The sequence below is a fragment of the Pollachius pollachius genome (genome assembly GCF_949987615.1).
Source record: "Pollachius pollachius genome assembly, chromosome: 7".
NCBI lineage: Eukaryota > Metazoa > Chordata > Actinopteri > Gadiformes > Gadidae > Pollachius > Pollachius pollachius.
The window spans coordinates 4,871,212-4,895,776 of record NC_136940.1 but is presented as its reverse complement, the minus strand read 5'-3'; the positions used below and the strand labels follow the sequence as shown (position 1 = coordinate 4,895,776).

General features: G+C 45.1%; 1 protein-coding gene across 3 annotated transcripts in view; it reads left to right on the top strand.

Annotated features, from left to right (window-relative positions):
* The window catches only part of ptprsa (protein tyrosine phosphatase receptor type Sa), a 212,402-nt gene that overhangs the window by 132,056 nt on the left and 55,781 nt on the right, over nucleotides 1-24,565 (top strand). For all 3 annotated transcript variants that reach the window (XM_079739953.1, XM_079739951.1, XM_079739952.1), the window contains 5 exons: nucleotides 5,392-5,502; nucleotides 15,314-15,583; nucleotides 15,982-16,563; nucleotides 16,836-16,972; nucleotides 17,213-17,357. In XM_079739953.1, coding sequence (XP_079596079.1) covers nucleotides 5,392-5,502; nucleotides 15,314-15,583; nucleotides 15,982-16,563; nucleotides 16,836-16,972; nucleotides 17,213-17,357 — 1,245 coding nt within the window. The remainder of the gene's footprint in view (nucleotides 1-5,391; nucleotides 5,503-15,313; nucleotides 15,584-15,981; nucleotides 16,564-16,835; nucleotides 16,973-17,212; nucleotides 17,358-24,565) is intronic.

Here is a 24,565-nt window from a genome sequence, read left to right as displayed (position 1 = left end):
TGAGACTCTGTTGTGGGCTTATGCTGGTTACTTTTCGTTTTGATAGGAAACACTGACACAGAGATATGTGTGCAAGAATAAAGCCTGACACAACACGAGGGAGAATCAGAAGGGGTAGAGGAGAGAGGGGTTTTGTTTTGGAAGTGGCATTTCAGGAAGGAGGATTGAGGGAGGGTTGGATGTGTGTGTGTGTGCTAGTCAAGGCTTAAATGGTTAGGATTTAAACCCGCCTAGGGCCGTTTTTTTAAATGCTATTGTCATTATGAGTATTTTTATTATCAGGCCTTGCTTCAAATGAGTTTATAAACACACAGTTAAATGGCTTACATTGTACATGACACATTCCTTTTCAGAAGTATATATTTCTTCACAGAGGCAGACGTGACGACTTAAATATAAAAACAAAGTGTCGGTTGGCAGGCTTTGTAAAGCATTGTCGGGCTGTTTATATACCAGCCAGCCAGTCTGATAATTGAGGCGATGACAGACAAGGAGAATAGTATAAAAGCAACTTGAGTTTTGTGTCTGTAGACTTTCCTGAGGACTCTCTCCTCCTCCTCCTCTTCCTCCTCCTCCTCTTGCCCTCACTCTTTTTCCCCAAACTCCCAAACTCTTTTCATCTGTCCCCGAATTTCCCCCTGTCCCTCTGTCTTCCTCACATCGCCCTCTCTCCCCCTCTCCCTCACTCTCTCTTTCTCCCTCTCCCTTTCCCTCTCCCTCTCTCTCTCCCTCTCTCTCTCTCCCTCTCGTACTGGCTCATTAACGAGGCTGGCTGTGTTCTTCAAAGACCCCCTTTGAAATAATGGGGGTAGGGAGTGGGGCAGCGGGTTGGAGGGGTGCTGTTGAACCAGCAGGGAATGAACTGCTACTGCTTATACACTGCCAGGCAAACAGTCTCCATCCAGGAGAGAGAGTGAGAGGCAGAGGCATGAGTCATTGTATATGCAGTAGAGTTTGGATGTTGCTTGGTTAGTAAATGTTTTCTGGATGATGGAAGTGTTGATTAGAAAGGTAGGGATACACCTTGAAGGCATAGTGTATCTCTTGGATTGTTTCGGGGGAATAATCCTTACAATCAAGACATTGATTACAACGATGAAAATCAGGAACGAAACATGAGCACAAATCAAAGCGACAAAAAAACAAACTCCCGATAGCGGTTTTGGACAAATCTGAATAAATCTGCAATTTACCAAAAAACAAGTTCCAGCGAGTCCTCTTAGCTCATAGTCCCTCGACCGGGGATCATAATCATCGGGCAAAAATACAAGTTCAGATGCACAATGAATTCAGTCGGCTAAATATTCATGCGACAGGTTCTGAGGCCAAGGATCTCCTGGCAGAACATTCTAGAACCCCCTACGGCGGGGGGCCGCTGGATCCAGACTCCTCGCGTTGGTCATTGTTCTGAGCTTTCAATCCCCATCGGTGGTGGCTTTGGGGGGGTCGGGCTGAGCGGCGGTGTCTGAGCGAGCTCCAGACCACCTGCCACCGCGGCACAGCACACATCAAACGGATCCGAGCCAGGTCCCTCTGGCGCCCACGTAGCGCGCACGACACCTGCGCCTGTAAGGCGCGGCTTAATCACGCCGCACACCAGCGACCTGGCAGCTACTGACCAACCAGCCCCCCCGTACACCACCAGGAACGGAGATTAGCCCAAGCTTTGTTTTTATTTTCAAGAGAAACAAAAGGGAAGGGGAGACGTGATATTGTGAATATTGTGAATATCGTGAATATCGTGAGCGGCTGAGATGAAGCTGTGTATTTCTGGAGACGGAGAAGGGTCTGACTGATAAGATAAGATAAGATAAGGACTTTGTTTCATCCCATGCATGGGAAAATTAACTTGTTACAACAGCCCATGGAATCTATAGTATGCAATAATAAAATAAAAAAGTATAAAGTATCCAACAATCATGCATCCATAAGATAATACAAAATAAAATAAATACAATAAATATAAATAAATCACACAGTGATTACAATGTCATGCCATAAGGGCAAAAACTGCACACACCCATGAGCTACACAATCAATGAGGCCAAGAGGTGCCTCACTACAGAATAAAATACTTTGTCACAAATGTACAGTGGAAAATGCACATTATTAAATTCAAGCATTGCATTATTAATTTAGTTGAAGTGTTTTTTTGGTAGCACATTTTGGTAGCCGATGTGTTATAGAGTCTTATGACAGATGGAATAAAAGACCTTCGGAAACGTTCCTTCTTACCTGCTGGGTGTAATAATCTTTTACTAAAGGAACTGTTTTGCGCTGCCACTGTCTCATGGAGAGGATGAGAGGACAACTCCTGGTCGGTATGCGAACTGGAGGGGATCAAGCTCACTGCCCACCAGGCAGCGAAGGTGGTTCAGCACAATCCTCTCCAAGGCCTTCATTAGATGTGATGTCAGAGCCACTGGCCTGAAGTGGTGGGGCACCCTGGGGTGCGCTGTCTTTGGGACAGGGACAACACAGGAAGTCTTCCACAAGATTGGGACCCTCCCCAGGCCTAGGCTGATGTTAAAAACGTACTGAAAGACCCCACACCCCACATCAGCACAGTCCCTAAGCAGTCTGGGGCTAATCCCGTCAGGACCCATAGCCTTCCTCACCTTCATCCTCCTAAACACATCTCTCACCTGATCTGTAGTTATGGGTAGGCCGGGGGGAGAGGTGAGACCCCCGGAGGCTGGGGAGACACGCCCTGAGTGAGTGGGGGAGGGGTTGTGTGAAGTGAAGAGCACTGCCGGAGGTGGAGATGGACAAGTGGGGGGTAACCCCAGAGTGGAGCAGGCTGGTGGTGTGGGCTGGTGTTGCCGATTGGACTGGGCTCTGGTGGACGGGGTTTTGGGCGGTAGCGGAGGCCTCCGTATCAAATCGATTAAAAAATAAATGTAACTTATTAGCCCACTCCCTGTCCCCAATAGCTGACAACTTAGTTTTCTAGCCTGTATGAAACGCCATTTAACTTGGACGTTTCACATTACAACTAAACAAATGAAACAAAGTGGCAGTTTATCTGTGCGGTTATGTCCCGAAGTGGACAGTTGTTGTTTTTTGTCCTTGACAAGGGTTCACAACTCATTCCCATTTCAGTTCATGTCGAATGTTGTTCACCTAGGCACAAGTGACAAACATTTGTTCAGGTCTGTAGTGGATAACCAATTGTGTCAATGTAAGTAAAGTAAGGGCCATGGATGTATGGGTAAGGATAGTTTGGGATGGTGAACAGCGTTCAGATGACAAGAGTAGGGTGCAAACTACTAGTGCACAGCCATAAATTGCTGCTTCTCCACATAACATTTGTACCTAAATAAGTAGATCTGATGTTGACATTTGCATTGTTCAAATTAATATGATAATATAATATTTTTCAAAGAACAATAGCAATTTTTGGTATTATAATAATTTAAATGGCCTGGTGTACCCTACTTATAAATCAACATATTATTGGATCACTCTTGGAATTGTTAGACTTTGTCTTTTATCCAAAGGGACAGTAATTCGTTTTCTAATAGATGCATGCCATTTACGAGCAGGTAAAGGTTATTCATCGTTCAACTAGGTAGACTGTGGAGGTTGGGGCTCAGACCAAGAAAACATTGGTAGGAAATCAAAAAAACCCAAACCACTATAGCCAGCTCCCTGATTGAATTAGTGCAGTTATTGACGATTATTATGAGACTAGTGAACCAACACTTCATTGGTTTTCAAAGCTACAGGTGAGAATAAGGAAGATGAGTGAGTTCAGATCTAATCATGTTCATTTGCGTCGTTCTGATTGTCATGCTTTCTTAAACACGCAAAATATTACTAATTACGAGGCAGACAATTAGGGGACACACACTAGAGGTATGGAGCGCTGAAGTGCTCTGAATGCCTGGCTTCAGATCATAATTACTGGGATCAGCGGCCTCAGCTGCGTTGTACTACAGCAGAGGAGTTAGACAGGGGGAATGTTGGTCCTGTACTACGGTGCACATCATTAGTTCCCCCTCGCTAAGCCGCGATGGAACAGGCTGTGGCGACGGGCCCGTGTACCCGACGTATCCGCACGTCCTGGTGGGACGTTAGCCTGCACTGATGATGTCATCAGTGCACTTTTGTTGTTGTTTTTTTTCTATCTCAAACCGCCTCTACTGGCGCAGGTTTAATTATTTACTTATTGTGTACTTTGGCAGGGAGTGGGGAAAAGCAAACCATACTCTAAAACAGAAGCATTGGCAGGATTGCCGGATCAGTTTACGGTTTGTTTAAAGGACAAGTAAAGAAACGCGAAAGATAACCAAATGGAGACTAAGCTGAATTCGGATTACATCATACTTGCATAGGAATCGGAACGATACAAAGAGCACAACCGTAATAACAACTCAAGTAAAAATACAATGAAAGTGAAAAGTTGGTGGTAAACATCTCAACCCCTGATCTGAAATTTAGCACATTTCCTCCCCTCTTATGCATTCATCCATTATGCAACAACGAGATCTCTGCTCATGGACGATGAATAGCGACTGCACAGTAAGCGGTCCTTTTGGCTGCAGGCTAGCGAGAAAGGGCCAGGCGGCTGAGCTAGGCAGCGGCTCGCTGCTACTCACTAGTTAGCCTCGGAAATGAACCGATGAACCACGCGTCCCCAGGTTGACCTGGGCACCCCGGTTCTCTCTCCCTTCTGCTTGACACACATGTGCTCCCTAGGCCAGTGGTGTACAAGGGCCGGACTGCTAATCGCATTGCAGCGTTAGCCTTTTGCTACGACTTTCACCTCTCTCTCTGTGAGGACATACAGTATGCCCGTGTCAAATGAGAGGACGAGGCGTCCATCTTGATGTATTCCTCAGTTGATCTCATTATTTGAATTTTCCCCGGTCCAGGCTTTCATGCATTTATTCATTCATTCCCACCCTTCATTCGTTCATCCGTTAATTCATTCATGTATTCACTCATGCATTCAACTTATTTTATTTTTTGACTTCCCTCCTCTTCCTTAATCTTCAATACAGGCGTGTCCGGAGGATTTGCCGAGTGTCCAGTCAATAAATGTTATCCTTCCAGCGAGAAACTCATTAAATAAAGCAGCGATCCTGCGGATATATTGATGAAAAATGTGACTCTTGCTGTGCCGTTGCCATTGCGTCATTATTAAATCACTTTCTCCTCCTCTCTCTCTGCTTTCTTCCTCTTTCTCTCTGTCTTTCTCTCTCTTTTTGTGTTGTCATGTTTCTCTGTGCCCCCCCCTCCTCCTCCCCCCCCTCTCCTCCTCCTCCTCCTCCTCCCCCCCCCCCCCCCCTCCCTCCCCTTCCTCCTCCTCCTCCCCCTCTCCTCCTCCTCCTCCTCCTCCCCCTCCTCCTCCTCTTCTCTTGTCTCCTTTGATGGTTTGACTCCCAGGGGCCCTGCAGATCGAGAACAGCGAGGAGACGGACCAGGGGAAGTACGAGTGCGTGGCGTCTAACGTGGAAGGCGTGCGCTACTCGTCCCCCGCTAACCTTTATGTGCGAGGTAGGGAGACACCCGGGACCCGCCGAGCCAGGCAGCGAAAACCGATAATGATAAACAACCACCGCAACAATGTCCAACTGTTTCTTACTGAGAATGTTAACAACGCCCGACGTTTTAGCTCTTGTGTGTCGACTTTTAACCGATAATAGTTGCCTGTATCCTTGTTTGTTTTCTGCTCGAAGAAGCAAGAAGTAAGATTGAGTGTGTTTAACGTTGCTGCCAGCTTTTGTTGTCCGTTCATGTAACCTGATATGTAACTGACGCTTTCGGAGAATTTGCCAGCTACTATTATATTGACCGACTAACGTTGTTCTCTGTTATGATGTCATCCTCCATTTTGTTTCTTTCAATGCCCTCCCCTACTCGCTCGGAAGGAAATGCGTAGCTCACCGAGCCGTATGTCTTGACCGCATCAGACGCCTTTTAAATGTTTGACCAATAAGATCACCCTACCCCCAACCCCCACCCCTATCCCCCACCCTGTGTCAAGGTGTTTATAATCACCCTTTGAGAGTCTCCTCGGACCTCAAAAAATGGTTTAGGGTTTGCTCTTTTCAGGTACAAGAACGCCACGGTAAGTGTCGATTTTGATCGAGTGGCCAAGTCCTTAGAGCCCACCAATCAAAATTGAGTACTCCCCCCCCCCTCCCCCCCCCCCCTCTCCGTCGCTTGGTGTCAGCGGTCAGGATTTAAAACCGAATCGAAAATAAGAAATGTTTCAATAAGTGTGATTGCCTAGCAGAGCTCGTTCAAAGATCACTCAAAGAAAATATAAATCGGGAATCCTTATCCATAATATCCCGTCACCAGTGCTTTGGTGAAATATTCTTTAAAGGCCTTTTTACAAAGTCTTCAATATGTTCAATATGCCATAAACATTGGGCTCCAGGAGATATTAGGTTCCTCAATAACCGAGGGAGTGAATGCAGAAGCCCACTGACTCTCTCAAACGCCTAACATACTCCCCGTGAAAAGGGAGTGCTAATAAATTGAGGCATATGCATTTTCAACATGTATTATTTATGTTGTGCATATTAAAAAATGATGCCTCTGCATCAGCTTGTTTCTGCTGCTGTGTACCAAATAACTTTTGTTTCCTGATAAATAATTCAATGCCCTGGTAATATAAAAAAAATGGGTCAGGGAGTTTTTACTTTATTAATAATATTGCCATTAATGTGGCTCGTGAACTAGCCGGGGCCAGGATGAAAACAAATTAGCTCTCTGGGAGAATACAAAATGGATGGCGAAGAAGAAGAACTATCGCTCAGTAACTCACAGAGTAGTCATCTGTATTAATGGAGCCACTTGCGCCCCCTCAGCAAGAGGGGAAGATCAGGGGAACCTCAAAAGGTTTCCATTGTGATACTGAAGTGGTGAAATCGAACCGTCCACCTTGCTCAGGCACAGAGTGGAAGAGACAAATGAGCTTATCTCAGGTTATTAAATAGCACATAATTGGGCACACTTTAACCGTCCTCCATTGGTGGGATCTTTATCGTAACAGTGAGGGAGATACTCTGCCCTGATCGCTGCTTGGCCACTGCCTCGCAGTTCCAGACGTACCAGAGACCCACTTTTTTCGAGGTATCGCGCTACATTTTCAGGGTCCAAACACGCTCTTGTTTCCTGGTGTCAATCTTTTGTCTGTCCTCAGTGAACGTCGATCAATTCTGATATTTGATGTTGACTATGTTTTCTTCACAAAGCAAATTGCACATTTGAGATTAGCAGCTGTAGTAAGGATAACCTTTCACTGGAAAAACAAAATGTAAAATCATAAACCTGATTTTCCCAAATTGGAATATATTTATCTACTTTAATACTACGATAATAATTGGCTTTCTATACCTAATGGCACTTTCTTAAACTACAGCTCCTAATTTCAGCTCAAACTGTGTCCTTATTTTTATTTATTTTTTCAGTCATTAGTTTTCTTGCTTTATTTTTACGTTGACTTTGGTTTCTTATAAAAAAAAAAACAAACAGTGTGGTCCGACGGGAGCATCTCCTTGTGGCCATAATGAGCTTTTGAAAAGGTTGAAGAGTTATTATTCTATGATTGCTCTGACTCCAGTGGCAGCCTATGGGGTTGTTTTACTTTCATTTTCTGTTTGTTTGTTTGTCTTCTGTTCTTTCTGATTGGTTTGATTAATTAAGAGTTGGCATAGAGGAGGGAGGGGGGATGGGTTAGCGCTTGGGTCAGGCCAGTGTACAGGACTTCGAGAGGGTCCTGGGGGTCTTGTCTGGCAGACAGCAGAGCGAGGGACAGGTACAGAGGGCTGGGTTGGGGGGGGGGGGGGGGGGGGGGGGGGGGGCGCGTGGGCGGGGAGAGGGGGGAGGGAGGGGGGGTCTATAGATGAGGGACATGCAGCTGCAGCCTAAACACCATGAGGTGGCTTTTTTTACTCTCTCTGTGTTTCCCCTATTTTTCTCTTCTCCTCATGTCATTGTGTTCTGCATCAACCCCTTTACATCCCTCAGAGCTTCGAGAAGGTTGGTGTGTTTTTTTTCTTTTTCACTTTTTTTAACCCAGTCAAAAGTCAAATAAGAAAATCAACATGTTTGAAAAAAAAGAAGGAAAATAGCTGTATGACAGAGCTCGATTCATTCATCAATTTGAATAGCTTCCAATTTCAGCGATTTAATCAAAACTGCTAAAATGACTATGAAAGAAAAAGTACAATTTTTTTTCTTTTGATTCCTAAGAAGAAATTATGAAAGCAAGCCCGATTAGCTTGGGTCTTGTACATTTACTTTATGTTTGCATTGTGGGGCCTTTTCTTCTGCATCCTTTGGTATTGCTGCTGCACTGAAATGCTTTTCTTGCATGTTTCGTTATGGAAACCCTGCACGTGAAAATAACCTGGTTTGACCCGTTGCATGATGGGAGAATGTAACTGCGCTCGCATGCCTGTAGAGAACCCCTTTGGCCGTGGTTTTCTGTGCGTGTGTATGGTGATGGTGGTTGTTGTTTTTGTTCGTGTTGGTGCATTTTCCCTGAGTTCTCTCCATGAGTTTATATTCCGTTCCTCTCTCCTTTTGTAGACTCACCACCTCAAAGTACCTTGAGTTTTCCTTTTATTTCTAAGTATGTCTTGTGACGTTGTCGTTTTGTGTCACTTTTTTGTGTTTATAGTTTCCCTTCAGTTCTGTTCCTTTCCTTGTTTTACATTTTTAAGAAAAACAAAATTCTCTCCTGATTTATCATTGATACTTTCTTTTCCCTTTTCAATAATGTTTCTCTTGCTTCTTGAGCCATGAAGATTTGAATGTGAATGCTAAAAGGAAAATCGGTGTGAATACAGACAGTCTTTCTGCCATCTTATGTACAACCAACTGTTCCCTCTCTGTCCAACACACACACACACAGATACACACATCTACATAGAGGACACAGTGTTTGTCAATACCAGTTCATTGGTGATTTCACTCGGCCATTACGGCATGCCCCCGGATCAATATTAATGTCATGGCTTTGACTTTCCAGTCCAAGTTTCTTAGTGGCTGCACATTGATGCCCTTTTTATTCTAGTGTAATGGAAAGCCTTGTTTTACTAGTGGCTCCTTGTGGCCCCCTACAAGCTAGGAGCCCTAGAGATCTGTTGTTCTTTCCCGCACAATAAGAATAAAAGTATGCTAGCGATAATTGTATTATCGCTAGCTGGATTTGACCTGTGCAGTGGCTGTACAAATTGCACTACGGAGTAGTCGTAGCATGAGGCCAGTTTGTCATTTGAAGTAGGGCATGCCAAATTAATCATAGTGCGGCTTGTTGATTTTCACCTTAATTGTGTCAGTGCCAAAATCCCACTAACCTGAGACATTCAGACAAAAATGTTTTTGAATGGAAGTGCGGAAGATTTTCCAAGGATTATATTAGGTTGAACCCGAACCTCAAGTTGAATCCCATGTAAGTGAGGGCAGTGAACACCTATGTGTTTTCCATTACTTTGCTGCTTTGATGAAGTCATGAAAATTTCTTCTTTGGAAAGCTCTATATATTCATATCCAGGGGCGCATTGAGGCATGTCCAGTGCTTTCAGCAAGAGCCTGATGAGTCTGTGTAATGTGGAACTGGTGATACATGTTGCCACTTTTCATTGAAAGAAAAAAAAAACACAGCCAAACCATTTACCCTTAATAGATTTCTTTGTAGATGTGGTCCATTGGGGACAGAACCAGCTAGTGGTGGATTGCCTTGTGAGGATAAATTAGGTTATAGGAAGTACAATATGACGACTTTTTCACATCAAACACAAAACCCACGGCTTCAATCAGACATAACATCAAGAACAGTTTACAGACACACCCCTTTGTTCTCGACAAACCAGTTGTTAACCCATGGAGGTGTATCAGAATGATCAGAAAGACTGGCCTGGGAGAAATGCACGTGCATGCTTACCTTTCTTACAACGATGCCTGTCTGATTTTGAATATGCTTGCATGTCATGCTCTGCATTTGTGTGTGACGTTGGGAAAGAAAGCTAGATTACACCTTATTTTTTTCCTACTGGCCTACGCTACTTCCATCCCTATTAGATGTTTTTTTCTCAAGGAGCACTTGACTCCGATTGGTATCAAAGCGGTATTCATTTTCCCTCTCACTTCACCTTCTACTTGAATGCAAATTATTTTTCCACTGCCTTTTCTAATCCAACTGATCAGGTTCCCCAATACAATACTGTGAAGGTACATGCGTAACTGCAGTAGGTTTATTCAGTTTGCTTGACCACCGTATGTCAGACCCTAGAATAAACGCACACCGGTCAATCCCCTCTAAATCTACTGCTTTCCTCTGTCAAGATTCCTCTGCCATATTTCCAGTAAGATTCCTTTAGGTACTCATTTCCATTTTGACGAGGTGCCCATAGAGACTGTTTAGCATTGGCGCAACCACCGTGTGCAAAGGCGGGCTGACCCCCGTGGTTTATATGTAAATGCCCCAGGCCCCTCACCCCGCTAGTGTGACTAAGGAATCTCCATACAGGGCATTTGTCCTCAGGGGGCTAGAGGGTGTAATCTCAGCTTCAAGGTGACACTAAAGGCTGCACATTATTTTGGCTTTCCCCCCTTCATTTTGGGGCAGCAGGGTCTGCCCTCACCAAAATGGCCGATAATGTCCGCCTTCTGACCTCTTCGTTTTTTCAACACAACTCCCACCACGATAACCCACTCACGAGTAGAGCTAGTGCAGTACTCTGGCATTCTCTCTTGACCACTTTTCACTTCGTCCCACTGTAAAGGCTCCTTGAATTGTCTTTCTCTCCACATTGGGGCTTGAAACAAGATCGCTAAATTTGTACGTCCAAAAACGTGACAACGGTCCATGTTCAGGGTTGGTTTTGACTCCCATGTTTCAAAGGCCCCGGGCTACTGGTCTCTGTGAATGAGGAGCGTGTCCATGCAATTGGGATTCTCTTGTGTTTCTTGGTTTGTTGTTAACAGGCTATAATAGATATGCACACTTATACTGTCACAGTTTTATTTATCGCCACTGTCAGGAGACGCATGGTAGATGTGTAGATGTGATATGCAATCAATCCTACTTGAGTCAATTAGATTGAATTTGCCGCACGATATCAGTAATGGAGTTTAAATATGTCCTTGGGCTCCAAATCCTTCACTCTAATGAAGCCAAGCTAGTACGAGATGGAATGGCTGTGTAATGTGGTTATGCCAGTAATTGTCACTGTGGCTTTAAGTCTTCTAAGAACAGTATCATTCGGTGAAGGAACAGGAAATAGTAGTGGAATGGAGTAGGCGTCCAATCACAGGCATGGTAGGAAATTGGGCGTTAAGGACGAGATCAGGAGTGGGAGCATTGCCACTGTCTCGACTGGGTAGACCGGCCGAGCAGATCCACATTGCAGCTATTAAGGTCAAATGTGGATTTTCGCCGTGACAAATTTGATTTCATCCAAAGCAAACTTGGAGTTTCAAAACTGTACAAAAAGGCCTAAGGCGCATGCGACGCAACTCTCCTCGTTTTTGAAATATCTTTTAGATCATTAACGTGACGTTTATCCAATCCTTGAATGTACTTTCGTTCAATGGGCTTGACGGTCGGTGTACCGTCGGTAGACTTTAGTTCTCATGCTGACCCCGGTGGAGGTGAAGCTCGAAGGTGAGAGGAGCTACCCTGTGGGATACCTCATTCACTCAGCCACTGCAGCTCCCGGTCCATTGGCCCCTGGCCCAGGAGAAGACCAGGCAACACACCTAGATCTGAAAGGGCTGACCTGATTTGTCCCTCATTCTGCCCTGATTTGGCTTGATTTTACCACCCACAGCCTGATTGGCCCCTCCTCAGTGTTCCAACTTTGAATTTGGATTGGAAAAAAATAAGAAGTCGACTAAGATGAACAATAGCTGGGAAAACAATAAAAACATCTAATAGCTTCGATGTCCCATCCGTTTGTTGAACACAGCTGGATCGCTTTGGTGCTGTCTGTTGTTCAGCAATAGTATGTGTGGATCTTGTTTGGCTTGATTTTCTTTCCTTTTTTTTTTCGTTCCGTTTTATGGTGTATGTGAGTGTCTGAGACGATGCCAGAGTTGGGAATGAATGGCATGCTTGGATGGTCTTGGGTGACATTTTTAATGGTGTCGGTGTTCTTGTGTCTGCCCATGTGGTTCAGGGAGCACCACCTGACCTGTTTATGTCATATGTCATGCCACAGCCACGCCCATGCATGTCCCTGTAAGGAACTGGCTGCCCGTTCACCTGTGTTGTCTGGTTAGGCACTTTTTCAGACAGGAAATATGACGTTTTATTTTTTAGTCAGGTAACTTTGTATTGGCTAGTTATATCATTAAAAATCATCATCATTCAATGATTCAGTAATGAAGGTCATGCCTCAGAATTGCAAGACAGCGAAGCCTTTTAATGTTTTTCTTTTTTTTTCTTTATAGACCAACTCATTTTTTTTACTTGATCGTGATCCTCAAAGTGCCAATTTTAAACACCAAGTGGCCTTTGTGTGGATGATATAGTTTGATCCCGTGTCTACACAGACGAGAGAGAGTCATTGTCAGATACTATATCCGCATAATAGACGTCTGTTTTGCCCAGGCCAAAGCTAGGAGCAGAAATAGACCTTGCTTGTGGCAGAGAGGACACTGAAGGATGCATGTGCAGTTTTGTCGAGAAAGAAGAAGAAAATGTGATGGTCGAGGGGCTTTCTGAATGCTCTTGCCCTGTTAGCTTGATATGGTGTAGTCAACTGTCATGAGTAAACTGCATGCTCAAGTCGGTGGCCACTCAAACATCCACCATGTTTCCTGGGTGACTTTTTATTTGACCCCTACTTGTTGGTATCGGTCCAATATGTCCATTGCGATGATTGTATGAATCCCATTTGGATCGACACGGTATTCTTTGTGAATGCTCCCTATTAGTAGCCCTGACCCTCCTCCCAACTTCCTCTATCCTCAACCTAGTCCAAACCCCTTCCCCTCCAATTACCACTCAGCCTGACTCCCCTTTCCCCCTCCTGCCAACACACAACCGGGTCCCGCCGGCACGGAGATGCAGTGTCCCGGAGTGGACCCCGACTCTTGACTTTAAGCCCCAGTGTGAGAGACATCCAGACCCACTTTGAGTCATGGTCTTCCTTTTCTTTTGGTCCAAAAAACCACAGTCTCCCTACTCTCTCCCCACTTCCACCCTCTACCCCTCCCCTCCCCACCCCTGCTTCCCACCCTCCCCCCTCCCCCCACCACCACCACCAGCCCCACCCTAACCCCTCCCTCATTCCTCTCTGTATCGTATGTCCGCTTCACCATCCGTGTTTGTGTCGGTCTGCACATCTGCCATCCTGTCCGTCTGTCTGGCTGCCTGGTCCTTCCTTTTTTTTGTCACCTCGCCTTTGTATCCCTGGTCTAGTCAGTCCGTCCGTCCCTCTTGTCTGCCTTCATTCATTGTTTTTTTCTTTCCTGGGCTCCTTTTATCTCCTCTCTTTTTCCTGGTTTTTCTTTGCATGCCTCCAATGAGGACACACACACACACACACGAACACACACCGTTTTGTATTGACTCATAGTCTCTCAAGGGCCTCTAACCCTAACATATTTCTAACACGCATGATCACGCAGCCATACAGTCCAAATCAACAGAAGAACCCACATATGTATACGCACAGACACACCTCACCTAATTTCTCCTCTCTGTCCAAAACCCATTCTCAGATCCTCTTCCACACTTTACTCCTCATCAACTCCTCCGGTGTGGAACTCCCTGCTTTCCCTCTCTCTCTCGATTGCCATTCCTCTTTTAACCATCCCTCTTCCTTTCTCTCTGTATACCTATATCTCCTCCCCGCCTTTATCTTTCTACCTTCTGTTGTTCTTGATTCTGTTGATCTCTCTCAAATGGTTGACTGTAGCTATGACTACAACAGATCTCTCTCTTTCTCTTTCTCTCTCTCGCTCTGGCTCTCGCTCCCGTTCTCGCTCTCGCTCTCGCTCTCTATGTACTTCTCCTAGACACACACACACTTTGTTTCTCTATAATTATTTTGTGTTAACCGGGACTGCGATGTGACAATGTGCAAAATGCCACATTTTGTCACATTGGCTGGAAAAAGCTTACACAGCATTGAAGTGGGTTACCCCCCCTCCTACCCCATATCCCAACCCCACCTTCCCTCTCTTCTCTCTGTCTCTCTGTCTGTCTCCTACTCTCTAACTTTCTCTCTCTCTCTCTCTCTCTCTCTCTCTCTCTCGCTCTACCTCTGGCTTTCTCTCGCTCACACTGTCTCTTTTTCCTTTTTCCGTAAGGTGTTCTATCCTCTCACCTGTATCTCTCCTCTCCTCTCCAATCGTCTCTTGTCTGGGCATGCTAGCGATCCTTCAGTTATATTCTTCTATGCATTTTATCTCAGTTTTTTGATCTCTGGTTTTGTTATCGTTTTACCTGATTTACCTCGGTCTATCTATGCATGCTGTCTGTGAATCTGATAGCTGCATCTGTCAATGGAACCGTGTGAGATCTTAAACAGGCTTTGTCCAGTGGATCTACCTTTTAACCACAAAAATCTGATTAAAGTTTCTCATCTTTAGTCGTTCCTAGGTAGTAGCAGGCCACAGGGGCTGCCTCCCCATAAAATTTGCATTCTAGAATGCGATGTAAGGGAGACAATAGCGACATAACCATGATCAGCTTAAGCCTGGTTACCCAATACTTCCTGTCTCGTGGGAGGAGCCTGTTACAGCCTCCCTCCTGATTGGGTATGAGCGCCCCGGAGCACAGGAAGTTACGGGTTACCATGTGGGCCTTATGTGATATGTGTTTATCACATGGCCGTTACTACAGCCTCACTTAATTGTTGTTGCGGTGATCATTGCCATTGTTAAAACGTATGCCAGCAGTTTCAGTTCCAAAGATGAGAAACTCATAATAGATTTTTGTGTCTTTAATTGTGCTGTGATGGGTCAAATTTTGGTCAATGGAACCTTGTTGCTATGAATCGTTGCTTTATTGTCAATCTCTATATATTGTCGTTGAAGCAGTTTTTGTTAGTTTAGCTCCTTCTCATTATTTCTATATTTTTGAAAACTCTAGTCTTCCTTTATTTAATTTTCTGTTGCATTTCAGTTCACATTTTGACCACGTTGAACTGCCCCCTGTAGCCGCTAGGCAGCTGCTATCCAGCTGCTAGCCGCTAACGTACCTCCCCGAGAAGGGTCAATTTTCATCCATCTCTCTTGTTACCTCTTTTCTTTTTTCTCCTTATTTTTGACTCCCTTGCCTCCCCCCCCCCCCCCCCCCCTCCCCTCTTCCTCTCCTCACGCCTCCTCCTCCTCCCAGTCCGGCGCGTGTCCCCCCGCTTCTCCATCACGCCCACCAGCCAGGAGATCATGCCGGGGGGCAGTGTGAACATCACCTGCGTGGCGGTGGGCTCGCCCATGCCCTACGTCAAGTGGATGCTCCACACCGAGGACCTGACCCCCGAGGACGAGATGCCGGTGGGCCGCAATGTCCTGGTGCTGGACAGCGTCCGCGAGTCGGCCAACTACACCTGCGTGGCCATGAGCAGCCTGGGCATCATCGAGGCCACGGCGCAGATCACGGTCAAGTGTAAGACAACGGAGGCGGATTGGGACGAATGGGGATCGGGGTTGTTAGCTGGGGAACTCAAGCCCCAAGTATGGGCTAGAGTTCAAGTCTAGGTACGGGCTTGAGTTCAACCCCAATTATGGGCTTGAGTTCAAGCCCAAGTTTGGGCTATAGTTCCTTTTCGGGTCGATTATGGGTTCTAACACCGATGTCCATTGTTTGTGTTTCATGTTTTCACTTTTCATGGGCGCAATGCAAAATAAACTGACAACGGTTGATCCGATTATTCAAACGGGAACAGTGAAGTAGTAAATGTGATGTAATGTGAAAATACTTTCGTTTTTTTTAACGTTGCACCATTTAGAAATATAGTTCTGTAACAGAATGGATTGAGTGAACTTGTTCTTCTCCAACGACAGCCCTTCCAAAGCCTCCAGGCACGCCGGAGGTGACAGAGACCACCGCCACCAGTGTTACCATTACCTGGGACTCTGGCAACCCCGACCCGGTGACCCACTACATCATCCAGTACCGCGCCAAGTCCCCGGAGAGCAAGTTCGAGACCATGGACGGCATCACCACCACGCGCTACAGCATCGGAGGCCTCTACCCCAACACCGAGTACGAGATCAGGGTCTCGGCCTTCAACACCATCGGCCAAGGCCCCCCCAGTGAACCCGTCGAGACCCGGACCGGCGAGCAGGCGCCCGCCTCCCCTCCGCGCAACGTCAAAGCCCGGATCATCTCCCAGAACACCATGATGGTGCGCTGGGAGGAGCCGGAGGAGCCCAACGGGCAGATCAAGGGCTACCGGGTGTACTACACCATGGACGACTCCCAGCCCATGGCGCACTGGCAGATCCACAACGTCCAGGACAGCATGATCACCACCATCCAGAGCCTAGTGCCGTCGGAGACCTACACCATCAAGGTGCTGGCCTTCACCTCGGTGGGCGACGGACCCTTCTCCGAGCCCATCCACGTCAAAGTGCTGCAAGGAGGTAAGGGGTCCATGTCGGTTGTTTGTCCTGGGGTATTGTTGGCGAAATACATCCGCATGGCACTTTAATCTCACCTCTTTAAAGGTGGAATCTTTCCTAAGGTGAAAATTGAGTTGATGCTGGTTTTGGAACGGTGGTTCCAAACGGTGGTTTCGATGCTTTGGTTTTTGCAGCCTTGACTTCAGACAAGGCCTTCCCTTTGTGATAAGTGGAAACGTGGCTATCTTTTCAAATTATAGTTTACAATTTATTGATTTTTTTGCGTCTTCCAGTGCCCGGCCAGCCGACCAAATTCCAGGTTGGTGCTGTGTCAGACACCAGCATTGAGCTGACCTGGGAGCCGGCCTACGAGAGGGAGGGGATCATAAGTTACGACCTCCGCTATAAAGAGGGAAGTCCTGGCATACTGGTGAGATTGTTTTGTCAGATTTTGTTGATTTGTAAGTAAGGATTTGGTTTTTCAGGTTTTGATGGAATAGTTAGCTATATAGCACACTTGCGCACCTTGGCCTGATACAGACAAAATAGTGATCTTGTAACTTTGGTCACATTCAGGTAGTCTACAGAGAGGGTCTTCGTGCTTTTGGATTTCAATGGCAAACACTCGTACAACCCATATATATCAATGTACATTTACTCTCCCGACCAGATAAAGAAAACGTTTGGGCCCACGTCTTCCTATGTGGTGGACGGGCTCCGTCCAAACACAGAGTACTTCTTTGCCCTGGCTGCCATCTCCAACAAAGGCCTGGGGGCCTTCACCAACGACATTACCCAGAAGACCTTGCAAGCAAGTATGTAGTACCGCAAGTACCCTCCACCCCTTTTGTGGTTGTTATTTTGAGTGTTTAACGGAGCTTAACAAAATGGTGACTTTCTTCCTTCAGGTTGTAATCTTACGGTCTCTATTGGAGCATTGTAGAGCATCATCACTGTTGAACAGTGATTGTGTTTCGCGTTGACATGCTCAACGTTCAAAGTTGATCTGGATTTTTGTATGTGCTCTGCCTCTCCTAACCAATGCTTTTCCACAACGAACAAATATAATGTGGTGTAATAGTTTTGTTGATTCATTTTTAAGTTTTGTTTATGAGTTTTCCGGCAAAGATTCCAAGGTAACAGTTTGCATTACAAACTAAATTAACACAATTAACTTTTGATACATGGATAAACGAGGTTGAATTTGAGCTGCAAATAGTTTTATTTTAGTTTTTTTGTGTGAGAATCATTTTACTTTTTTGATTTGCTTATATTTCTACCTTGTTTCCAGTGCCAGATACATTTGAGTGTATGCAGCATTGTCGAAAAATTAAGTCTGTGTGGACTGATAATTTTTGCAGTTTATTAATTTTCCTTTCACTCCTGTTCATATCTCTTCTACTTTTCTTTTTGTCAGCAGCAAGTGCACTTTCTCCCTTGTGAAAAAGACACAAAAAATGTTTATTTCTACTCTGTCACTACCATGGCTTTTCTACTGAACTCTCTTGAATGGTGATTATGGAGTAGGGGGGAGGGAGCTCCTGTATCATCACAAGATAGACAGCAAAAGTCCTCCAATCAGGAACCAGCAATGGTTCCCATAAGCCCAACCTTGTTTTATCTTATTTTACTCGCCCCCAGCAGATCAAACAACAGTGCTTTTTCTCATAGCAGTAACACCTCTAAATTATTCAAGAGAATGGGCTCAAAATAACAAGATATGAGCTCATAGTGCCTACTGCTGGGATGGGCCGCACAAGCAGAGCCTGATAGCCTAACCACTCAAACGTTTTGAGCGACTCGGGAGATGGCAGGTTTTTAAACCCGGCCGGCTTGGTGTCAAAGAGCATCAAGGCTTACATCATCATGCTTCCTCACATCGTCGGCCCTTAGATCACAGACGATATAGTGGGCTATACAATGGACTTAATGGCTGCAATCCATACACCTATCACAAGTGATCAGGCAAAGGATGTTGTCTATGTGAAATAAATAAGTGCACATACAGAGTAACCCATGAAGAATATAGATCTCAGTCAATGTGAAAATTATCCCCCATGATCCCCCCTTAATTATTCATAGCGAGCACAATATTGTAATTCACAATAATGAGAAGAAAAATCGATTAACAAATTGATAAAGTGATTGTGCATATACTTTCAACAGTTTTAAAACATGAAGTCCTCATTTCCAAAATGGTGGGTGGCTTTCGGTTGAATTTGCGTGGTTTCTGCGCTGGAGGACTGTCCAACTGCCGAGGTCGCAGGGGAAAGCCGTGGTAGAGTGTGGAGACCTTCTTTAACACATTTTCTGTTTCTACCAGTGCAGCTTGTTGGCCGTTTCCCCATCCTCATGGATGAAGGGGTTGGAACAAGCACACCTCACTCTTTATTTTTGTTCACCGCCGGTTAGGGGGAGAGCTACCACAAGACAGTGCAGTGTCACTGCGGAGATCACCAGTTGCATGCAACGCACCTTCCCCGCCACCGGGGGTGCTGTTGAGAAATGTACCCTTTGCACCCCCTCACACTAACATTGACCACCCCAGTTGCATGAACCTACCTTATCTGTCCATACAAAAAAAACCATCTTCTCTGTGTTCAACGTTTCTTGTGTATGCGTGCACATCTCCACACGTGGATGTCTATGTTCTTTGTTGACTCCCCGCCCCCCCCCCCCCCCCCCACCCCTCTCCCCCCTCTTTTTGTTGCATTGTTTTACGGAACGGTAAGATGCAAGCAGACAGGATCAGATACACTTCTGTCTCTGTATATTTCCACTGCTCTCCCTCTCTCCCCCCCCCCTTTGATTTATTTCTTTGTCATTTGTTCCCCTGTGGGAACGGAACGAAAGTTCTCCTCAGAATGGCTTGACTCTCACTTTGCCTCAGTTTGTTACACACTCCTCTTTTGGTTTATCTTTTGGAAGAAAAAAAAGTTAGATTGTACTTTATTTAGTTCTGTAAGTATTGCGTCAGGATTTGCTCCGAATATATAGGTTGTTGCTGTTATTATTTATTTTCCCTTTTTCTTTCTGGGAGGTAGAAGGTACTTCGTAAGCGGTTCGAGAGACACAGCGAAAAAACACCCAAACAAACAAGTAGTTTCTTACGGACATGGGTCAGGATGAAATGGTCATGTGCTCAGGCAGACAAAGCAAAATGGTTCCCAAAAAACCTCACAGCACACATAAGTTGATCTATTGGATGCATTGGAGGTAAGTGGTTGGTGTTGGGCAAAGGGGCTCCAGTCTGCCGTAGGAACAGTGATGTATCGACAGTGACATTAACACACAAACACACACACACACACACACACACACACAAACACACACAGGCTTGTCCTTCCAAACCTACTACACGTATTTGTCTTCTTCCTTAGAATACTCAGACAGAGTAATGAATAAGATAGAGGTTCTGTCTTCATAAGTAATATGTTAAAATATTAATCAGACACATCTGAGGTTGGGTGGTCCCACATACTCATATCTCTGAAGGAGTTGTATCGAGACATAAGATCGTAAATCACTTGGTGCCACGTTCAGCTCCCGCTAAGTGCTTTTTATTCCGAGTGCGGCATGGTGGAATACCTCTCACTAGGGGACAGCAACAGAGCTCCGACGCTTGGCGTCTTAACATGGAAAGCATAGCATACTGTAGCAGGCTAATTTACATACATGAGTGCCCGTAGCGAAAGCTTCTTCTAAAGAACATTTCTTTTGTAGCTGTCTTGGGGGGGGGTTGAAGACAAGATAGCATATAGCTCCATGTCCTTGACAATCAGTAGATTAGGGCCTCGCAGCAATGGGAGGAATCAAGTTGTGAAGGCATACATGTTTTAAATACATGTACTAGACAAATAGCTCATTCTAGCTATCACTGGATGCAACTTCATCGGACTGCAGCCTTCAAATGCGCACCGCTGAATACATACAATATGTAGAGACAATGAGGCATGATAAGTTATTTTTGTCCATTGCTGATACAGGGGAATATGTGAATGCTATGGAACATCTTGACATCAAGCACCATAGAAAACAAACATACACGCATCAAGCATTGAACACACTTCATTTGAGTATAAGGCAATACATTTTGAGATGGCCTTGAAACTTTAGAGAAGGTCAAAATAGCCTTACAGGAAAACAGGACTTATTTAAGAATGTGTATATTTAGTTGGGAACCAAACCTATTGGGACTCGCACCATACTCCCTACTGCATAACAGTACTCATAATGTCTACATTCCAATCTCTTGGCACCGGCAGCCTGGACCCTCTCTGCCAGCGAATGAAAACAAAGTGAAAGTATGTTTTTTGCTTCTGTTGTTCTTTATCTTTGGTACAAAATGTCCACAGCGCTTAAAAGTGTGTGCTCGGCCTGCATCGCATAACCAGGGGCTTTTGCAATGGGGGACCACTCTGTCACATACCCATGAAAAATTCAAGGCCAAAAAAAAAAGAACCTCGGATTCTCCAGGATCACCGAGCTTCAGCGCCAAGGCTTCAGTGCCACACGCCTGGGTTTGCCAACTTACCTCCCTGGCCCGAGATGTGGCTCCGGAATTCTGTATGACATGCCGGCTGGCACTCGAGCCCCAATTAAACCCGGGGAGTGGACATTTCTTCCTCTCCTCCTTTTGGGAAATAATTGGCCACAGAGAACCCCCCCCCATACAGAAGCAAAGCCCCATGGGGTATGCTTACCTTATTCTGACCAGCTTAAAGAAATCGTTGGATTTTTTTTGTTTGTATTCTTTTGGTGGTGTGGGCCGTGCTGGGCCGGGTCCACAATGAGAGAGAGGGGTGCGGGGTGGACATGGTGGACAGGTTCACAGCCTCCCGGGACGCCGGTGCCTGGCCATTACCGGGCCCCGGGGAGGGGGGGGGGGGGGGGGGGGGGTACGGTACCGTCTCACCACAGGGGGCTGTTAGGGACGGGGGGCTTTCTGCTGTTTGGACTTCAGGGCTCTCGAGTGGCAGATAACAATCCCATTTCATAGCGTCGGAATTCATTTCACGCTTTGCCGATGAGCTATAGGCCAGGCTTCTGGATTGTCAGGCTTTGTTACACATTTATATTATACCTAGGAACTGCCGGCGGCCAGTCAAGTGTTATCTCTCAAATTAAAGTGGCAGATTCTAAATCCTCTTGTGTTTCGCCAAACAAGCAGTTTAGCCGCCCCACTTACTGTAATTGCACAGGGGTTTTTCCAGACACGTCGGGACTGTTTGTAGTGAACACCAGGACAACCATTTGGCATCCGGACGGATTAGTTCCTTAATGATCTACAAATGATTTACGAAATACCAAATAACTCTGTTTTCCATTCACTGCTGTGGATGGGAAAGGCTCAACACACAAACACATGTGTGGATACCAAAAAGCTTTGGTATTTTTCCATGTCTATTTTTAGAATTGGCATCAGGGATGGAACGATGGGGGCATGTGTCTAAGCTTGTGTCTGCAGGAATAATCATAATAGCAATAGAGGAGTCATGCTAAAACTAGCGTCCACCTGAACGTTGTCATGCCATTACGGCCCTCTGACCTTAATCCCATCAGAGAAGACAGACAATCCCGACGGGCATAAATAATCAAACTAGGAAAACAAACTACTAACTAACGAAACATAGCATCTAGAAACTCTTGTCTGCGGAGCTGGTGCTGGTGGTGTGTGACCTTTTTAGAAGACCCGCAAGTGGAGCATCAGTTTCTCTTTCTTATCGTATCCGTATAATCCCACCATTGGTCTTTAAGGGATGGACAGTTTAGCAACGTTCCGCCCCGGCCCAGTGTTAAGTCTTTATCATCCAAGAGGAGGCCTGGGCTGGCCGATAGTGGAGCCCATGTCAAATCCACAGCCCTTCGCTGTGCGATTGAGAACCAAGCAATCACTCTTGACGTGCGGGGCTTTTGCAAATACAATATGAGTACTTGAAAGGAACCGGAGAGGCTCAAAATCCGGTAAAACCATAAGTAAATAAGCCCGTTGGCTCCGAAAGAGGGGGTTTGGACTGCGGCTGTGGTCCTGCCCTAGTTACTGCATGCCAGAACATTCAGTCTTATATCTCTTGATGGCGAGGGAGGCCTTCTCTGATGTTTATACCTCTATTTGGTTTGGTCTCAGGGCCGCACCTTTGGAAAAGTATCATTAACCTTTCATGACTTCCTGTGTGTGGCTATCTTAACAACGGCGGTGGATTCTTTTGCTATGAAATGGGATTTCTCCAAATTTACTCAACATGAAAAAAGATTAACACAGGCAGAGAAATATGGACAGGAATATCTTCATGCACACGCAGACACACACAGACACACACAGACACCTCCTCTCTCTCAACAGTCTTGTGGATTCGCTAGCCCTAAAGGCGCAAGAGAGCAAAAGCCCTGGCAACAGCACAAAAGCTAAAACAATCTCCCTCCTATTATCTAAAAAAGCATTGGTTAAAAATAAACATCTAGGTAAATTGGTTGTTAAGCTTTTAATTTTAACAAGGTTTGAATTGGGGATGTATTTTTTCAATACAATGTATAGGAGGGAGAATGTCGCGGCTATCTGGCTACCGAGTGAGCATGCTTGGTAGCTAGGTGCTAATGGTAAGAAAGTCTAAACTTAGTATGGGAGCCAGGTACGTATAATGCAGACAATGCTTGTGAACTGTTGTCATTTTCCTTCCAAGTTTGAACGTTGTTTTTCCACGTTTCACATTTCAGTGACCATGTTTGTTTGTTTTCCAAGAGTTGCCTTGGTTACTGGGACTTTTATTTCTTGGTACTCCTCTTTTTTACTTTCACCGGTTTTTTATTTGTATTTATTTTCTTTTTCCTTTTGAATGAGACTCGTAGTTTTCTGTGGATTTCACCAAGTTTATCTTTTCAATCCTGGTCCTGGGTTTGCTGTATGTTGAATGGCTTTTTTCTTTTTAAGAATATATATATATATATATAGCCTACATATGATTTTAATTTGTTTTTCCATTTATTCAAGAGCTTTTACCTTGACAAAAACAGAGGGTTATGTAATAATGAGCTGGGTTTGTCACCCCAAGGTGGAGGGAGTATTTCCGAGGGGATTGAATAAGATACGAAGTGGGGGGACCCTGAGAAAGTGAAGTGAATAATTCTCCTATATGTCCTTTTATCCGTATAATACCCGAGCCCGGTGGAGAAGTGGCAGTTTTTTTATTTTGTATCTCGCCCGCTACAGAGCGGCCTGTCACCGAGCCCGCGCCTTCACCGCTCAGCTCAGATTACGACAGCGAGAGCTTTGACTTTGAATTAGAAAGTTCACAGATATGTAGGCTTTCATGTGGCAGAAGAGTACTGTGTTCCCGCACAGACACAGTCCCCGTTTGAAAAGCCATCCGGTTCCGCACCAAACAAGGTGCTACTTTCTACTTTGCTGTTTGTTGATAAAAAGACAAAACGGCAGAATTTGAGGGAACTAGTGAATGACAATAACCTTTTGCGTTAGATTCCTGAGTATTTGATGTCATTTTGCTTCATCTGGATTAGTTAAGTGGGATAGGCCTACATGCCTCTGAATGAAGTAGTATGTGGAAGAATTTGTATTTGTTTCTCAGAGATCACTTTGAAACAGACAAATTCAGCTGAAAATGACCATGTCTTGACTAGTCCAGGTCTAGTCCAGACTGCTCACATTAAAGGCTTTTCTCTTACCTTACCTGAACCCTGTTCAGAACAAGGATTATGTCTTGGCAAGGAGCTACCCAGATGAAGAAATGAGAAGTAGAGCTGTTAAAAGTTCTCAGAATGGTGGCTTAACGAGATATACAATACAAGTTATAATAGATTGCTATGTAATATATAATAAAACGGTGTTCAAGGGATTTTTAAATAGATAAGGTCTATCTTCTAAATGGTCTCTGGGACCTTTAGACGGCGGCCATTTTGGTTCATTATTACATACCAAAAGCCTCTGTACCATTTATGTTTACATTTGCCTGACAGTTTACTGTATGATTTGAAATCCAAGCACATTTTGCCCTCATTTCCTTGTTTA